This window comes from Oncorhynchus nerka, linkage group LG21 (genome assembly GCF_034236695.1).
Source record: "Oncorhynchus nerka isolate Pitt River linkage group LG21, Oner_Uvic_2.0, whole genome shotgun sequence".
NCBI lineage: Eukaryota > Metazoa > Chordata > Actinopteri > Salmoniformes > Salmonidae > Oncorhynchus > Oncorhynchus nerka.
In genome coordinates this window covers 667,977-674,291 of record NC_088416.1, presented here as the reverse complement: position 1 = coordinate 674,291, position 6,315 = coordinate 667,977, and the positions used below count along the sequence as shown (strand labels likewise).

The 6,315-nt window shown below is 39.9% G+C and overlaps 1 protein-coding gene across 1 annotated transcript; it reads right to left on the bottom strand.

Annotated features, from left to right (window-relative positions):
* Positions 1 to 503: 503 nt before the first annotated feature.
* LOC115120707 (mpv17-like protein) lies at positions 504 to 6,032 on the bottom strand. The gene is given in 5 exon segments (XM_029649675.2): positions 504 to 1,865; positions 1,867 to 2,151; positions 2,385 to 2,414; positions 5,094 to 5,164; positions 5,395 to 6,032. Coding segments are annotated over 5 exon segments (834 nt in total). The 5' UTR covers positions 5,699 to 6,032; the 3' UTR covers positions 504 to 1,721.
* Between the last annotated feature and the right edge of the window lie 283 nt (positions 6,033 to 6,315).

Below are 6,315 nucleotides of genomic sequence, written 5' to 3'. Positions count from 1 at the left end.
GGAGAAAAACGGCCCCGAGCTTGCATTGAAACAGTGTCATATTTGTCAAATACAAAGCTGGAAATCGACATTTTCTATACGTTTCTACTAGTTTTCCATAAAATTATTTATTTGAAAAATTTCTAGCAATATAATTTTTTTCAATGAAGATGTCAAGATATCACTAGGCCTAGGTGCTGAATATGTGGAGCAGAAGGCTTACATTTATAGGAAAACGTTTCACTAATACACCATCACTCTCGAAATAGTACGTACTTCAAACGAGTGAATGTCAAAGAACTGAACATACTCTAGGGCTATGCATGGAAGCTGAGTAGCCAGAGCAGGTGGGACCCTGTTAGGGGTCTGTTCAATATGGCTCTGACGTGATGACTCATTTCACGCTGTTGAACCTATTGGCTGCTGCTATGTTGATGCACATGACTGGGCCAATAATCAGTTTCACTTGGACGTTTTTGATGTGTAAAATAAATGTGTTAAAAGATTAATTACAAAAGAGAATAGACATTGATGAAGTTTTTATTTTAATTCACAATAATAAATATATTAAATCTGAGGCAAGATTAGTATCACAATAGACTTGGATTGATGTGCACCAATAGGCCTACATTCAAAATATTTAGTAAAATATCATATTAATCATATTACAATGTATAACAGTTGTGTACTAGTAGAAATACAGATATGTTTTTAGATTGATCCCACAGATACATAATGCCCTGCTAAACATTATGTACTAGTTGGATCGTGTACAGACATGATAGGAAATATAATATATATCATGACAACAGCAGTAGTTTCAGCGTTCTCCACACAATATCTACTGTAATCCCAGTTATTCAGACATACAGTACAAGAAATACCAGGCTTCCCTATCAACGTAGCTTCACTGTCATCACCAGCAGAGCCAAGCCAGACACATATTCTAATTAACCCAGTGTAATCACACTAATTGCATTAAACCAAGCTGCCTAATCAATACCCTGAACATCTGTTTATCAATCAACTGGTCAGCATAATGAGAGCCTTGACAGAAGAAGTCAGAGGAGGAGGAGGAGGAGGGTGGACACAGATGTCTGCTTGGGGAAGCAGATCTGTGATGTGAATATCATCTGCGTAGGAGCCACTTCAGAGTTATGTTCATTCAGGACGTGCAATGGATAATCTTTCCAAACATTTTTTTAACGGATAAATATCAAGCAAAAATCTATATTGAGCATATATATCTACTACTATAGATTAGAAATATGTGATGTTTGACAGGAGATAGGAAATATTGCAAACAAATAAATAACCAGATTCGTGTATCACTATAACTCAATGCCAATTAGAAATGCACACTCATTCCTCCAGACTTCAGAGCAGAACATTTAAAATAGCCTACATTGTACAACACACTGATTTTTACAAGTTGTCTGTCAAGAGGGGGAGAGAGAGAGAGAGATATAGAGAGAGAGATGGAGAAAGGGGAAGATAGGTGCAGTAGTACAAGCACTTCTATGTTCAAGTATGGTTTGTTTAAGAATGCTGGATCCCAATTGTTATCAATAACAAGTTCAATAAATACAAAGTCCCTTTGTATAGCAATACGTTACACCCTGCCGACATCTTGTGCAGTAGCATATCACATTGGAATTGAACGTTTCAAGATGAGAACATTTTGAGATATAAGATTCATACATAGACAGTATTCTTATCTGAAGGTTCTATAGAACTAGAATCTACCAGAGATACATTTTTGAGTCCGTGCTTGTCTGTGGTCCCTTCTCCTGACTGGGTGTTGTGTCAGTTTGTGCGCCCTTGTTCAAACTAGCCTCCACCTCCTTTGTTCGTGCTTGGTCGTCCTGCTTAACAGTGGGTGTTTGTTGTCTCCTCTTTGGGGCTTGGGTTCTCCGGTTTGGGTCCTTCTGTGTCTAGTTTGGGCCCTGTCTGGTCCACTTTTGTCCCTGTTTGTTCCACTTTGGGCCCGAGTTTCTCCGCTTCAGGCTCTGTCGTCGTATCCTGTTTTGGAGTAAACATCCATGCGAGGGCGGCGTTAGCCGTGCCGTCCCCACTCTGACGTGAGAAACACAGGAAGGTGGCCCAGACGAAGGCACAGCACCCTGTGAAGGTGGTCCGCATGTACAGAGGCACCATGGAAAAGTTCAGGAACTAGAGGAGAGAGGGGAAGGAAGAGATGAGGGGAGAGGAGGAAGAGTGGGAGGTAGGTGAGAGTGCAAAGTCTTGTTCATTGTACATTTGTAAATGTTCATGGGACACAGTAAATATACCATGAAACCGTAATGATTGACATTGTTCAAGTTAGTAGTACTGGGTGGACAGGATGTGCGTGTTCAACGCTTTCAGATACATTAAGATATGATTATACAAAGACAGTCATTTACCTGCATGAATGGCCAGAACATGAGTCCAGTCTGCAAGAGAAAAGCATAGAAACCATTACAAGATCAGACTTCGTCCATGTTTTTAGACTTTGGGCTGTCTAAGACAATAATTTGATTGATTGATTGCAGTACTCATCCATCATTATTGGGATGTTTCAACAGAACAACGTTTGTATGCAGAGCTCAGGGAGTTGCCCCAAGCCACAATAGTTGGGATTTATTGTAACATTACCTCTGTATTTATCTAGTGTCATTAATTCATATGCACAGTTGGGGGGAGCAACCCGTACCTTCCCTGCCTCTTCAATTCAGGTTTCCATGTTGACCCTCCACTATGACCCCCAGACTCAGCCATGTTTTGACCCCCCACTATGACCCCTAGACTCAGCTATGTTTCGAACCTCCACTATGACCCCTAGACTCAGCTATGTTTCGAACCTCCACTATGACCCCTAGACTCAGCTATGTTTCGAACCTCCACTATGACCCCTAGACTCAGCTATGTTTCGAACCTCCACTATGACCCCTAGACTCAGCTATGTTTCGACCCTCCACTATGACCCCTAGACTCAGCCATGTTTCAATCTAATATTACCCCCTTTATATCTTCTTACCAGTGGTTGCTGTTTATGGCCTGCTGTCAGCCTCTTCCTTGCATGCCAACGGACATATTCTGCATAAATGTGACTTTGCCTTATCTTTACTTTCGTCAGCTGTACGGTGTTTCCTCCGACACATTGGTGCGGCTGGCTTCCGGGTTAAGCGAGCAGTGTGTTAAGAAGCAGGTCGGCTTGGCAGGGTCGTGTTTCAGAGGACGCATGGCTCTCGACCGTCACCTCCCGAGTCCGTATGGGAGTTGCAGCGATGGGACAAGACTGTAAGTACCAATTGGATATCACGAAATTGGGGCAAAAAAAGGGTGAAAAGTACCCCCCCCAAAAAAAAAATTATGAAAAAAAGAAGGGGGGCTGACTATATGTGATTAAGTGAAAATCTAACACGCAAATATAGAAAATGCGTTGTAGGCTACAGTCAATTTTTGGACAGTTTGTGCAGGATTTTCTTTTGCATAGTCTAGATATGTTTCTGCTTATAATTTTCAACATCTTGGTAGGCTATTTGTTAGTCAACTTGTCTATAATTAGATACATTCAGCTTCTCTTCTGTCATTATATGTTGCCCTAGAAGACTAAATAAATCCTTGCTCACCAGAATGTCATAAATCGATAGAATGAATGCTTCAATCTAGTTGACATCAGTAAGGTTTTCTCTGTCATCTTCTTTCACGGAGCAAAGATGTTTAGCGACCGGGGAGAAAACACAATAACTCAACAAAAAAACGAAATGGGAAAGATCTTCTGTGCAGAATGTCCAAATGGAATCAGTTTGACTGGTTGTAAGGAAATAGAAAGCTGTGAAAACGACCCAACATGTTTCTAATAAGATTGCAGTTAGGCTTGCATATTTTATGTGGTTGAAATATTAAGATTTTATGACGCTGATAAAGATACCACCTCTACAGATGATATCTAACTGAGCATTCACATTCTCTCAAGATGCTGAAAAAAAAAATCATATTTCTCCACTCCTGTCCCCAAGTCAACATTTTGCCTACATTTGGTGTATTATTTTACTGCAAGAAAACATTATTCTGCAGTAGTTAATATTAAGGCTATGTGAGAGGTTATCAGTGGTGTAAAGTACTTAAGTAAAAATACTTGAAAGTAGTACTTATATAGTTTTTTAGTGCATCTGTACTTTACGTTACTATTTATATTTTTGACTACTTTCACTTTTAATTCACTACATTCCTACAGAAAATAATTTATTTTTTCTCCATAAATTTTCCTTGACACTGAAAAGTACTCATTACATTTTGAATGCTTAGCAGAACAGGAAAACGGTCAAATTCACGCACTTATCAACAGAATAAGTCATGGTCATCCCTACTGCCTCTGATCTGGCGGACTCACTAAACACACATGCATCATTTGTAAATGATGTTGGAATGTTGGAGTGTGCCTCTGGCTATCTGTAAATAAATAGCACCATTTTCTTATTTCTATCTGGTTTGCTTATTAAAAGGAATTTGAAATTATTTATACTTTTATTTAAGTAACTACATTTACACTTAAGTATATTCTAAACCAAACACTTTTAATCAAGTAAATCTTTACTCAAGTAAAGACAACTGGGTACTTTTTCAACCACTGGAGGTTATAGACCCAAGGTCAGCCAGATTTTAATTAACCAGGCAAGTCAGTAGAGAAAAAAAATATTATTTTCAAAATTGGCCTAGGAACAGTGCCATGTTCAGGGGTAGAACGACAGATGTTTACCTTGTTACCTCGGGGATTCGAGCTCGCAAACGTTCATTTACTAGTCCAACTCTCTAACCACTAGGCTACCTCCCGCCCCGAGCTCAGCTACCATTTAAACCCATCTGAACAGTAGGCTATAGTTCCCTTGAACTTCCTTATTTAAAGTCCCCGTCTTGTGACTATCGAATTTGTTTAGCGCCTCACAATCATCACGCATAACATAGTCGGTACAGCGGGTTATAAGTCAACCTGCGCATCGCTACTGAGTAGTGGCAGGTTTTATTCATAACCAACTGACCTGACCAGTAAAACAGGGCCCTATAACGGAATATAATTGAATATAATATATATAATATAATTGGAATTTCTCTTCAGACTATAGACTCACCTTATATGTATTCAGGAACTTCTCCCTCCAGTCCTGGAAAATGTCCTCTTTGCCCTCCAAGAAACTCACCCCTAGAGAGAACACAGCTCAGTGTGTTTAGTCAAATATCTATTAGCCTACATTTAGAGACAACAATTGACTTGAATGGCTACTTTATTTGGTTGAAACCAACATTTGTAGGTTTGAAATATCCGATATGTCATATATGGAGCTCACATCTGTTCAAGTCTTTCACGTGACCTCAGTTAGGCCTACATACAGACAGATAGAGTGAACTTTGTTCTCGGTCGCTCTGACTAACCTGTGTAGAATACACTAGTGGCCAGAGGGGCGGCTGTGGTCTGGTCCAAGAAAAGCTTACGCACAACCATCCTGACCGAATTCCCGGGAAATCTGCGCTCCAAAAACCGCATCCAGAAGAAGTTAAAGTTGCCATGGAAACTGAAAGCGACCACTGCCACATTGCGTGTGTGCCTCCAGTCCATTTTTTCATTGCGCGAGAACAACTGGTGAACGAAATCCCCGCCGGCAAAAAGGCAACCGTAAAGGGTTACGTTGGTTAGCCACGGAAACCTTTTGACGTGTTTGATGAATGCCTTTCTCATGTTGTCGACATCAGAATACAGAACCTTGAATAGAATATGACAAATAAAACGAGGTCGATATCAAGCAGTTGATGGTAGGATGTTCTTCGCCGTCTTCTGTCTGAAAATACCATTTGGTATCATCTCTCACTAACAGATAGGCCTATCGCATTTCGAATGTAACATACATTTCAATACGATTATATTTTGACAAAATATCAACGAATTTCATAAAATAAGCCTAGGCTAAATGAACGTAAAGCAAGAGCATAATACTTGTGGTGAAACCAGCAGAGGGGTTTCGTGCGTAAAATCCGAAACGTCAAGTGACACCATAGCGCCGCACTGAATTCTGCATAAAATGGGAACGCCCCCCGTGACGTAAATTAGAGCAGAAAAACGCCATATTCAGGAGGAGCTTATTGGCTACTGTATTACAGTCCTGCACACAGATATCAAGCAGACGATCATTTAAAGATGCTATCTTTATTATACAACCTTTATAATAGAATAGGATTTTATCTGAAATGTTATAAACATGTTCAATGTTATACTACACCAGTCTCCACTGTAAAATGTGCAGAATAAAAATATAGACAGCAGGAACTTCACGATTAAATAGTTACAAAAAACGGAAA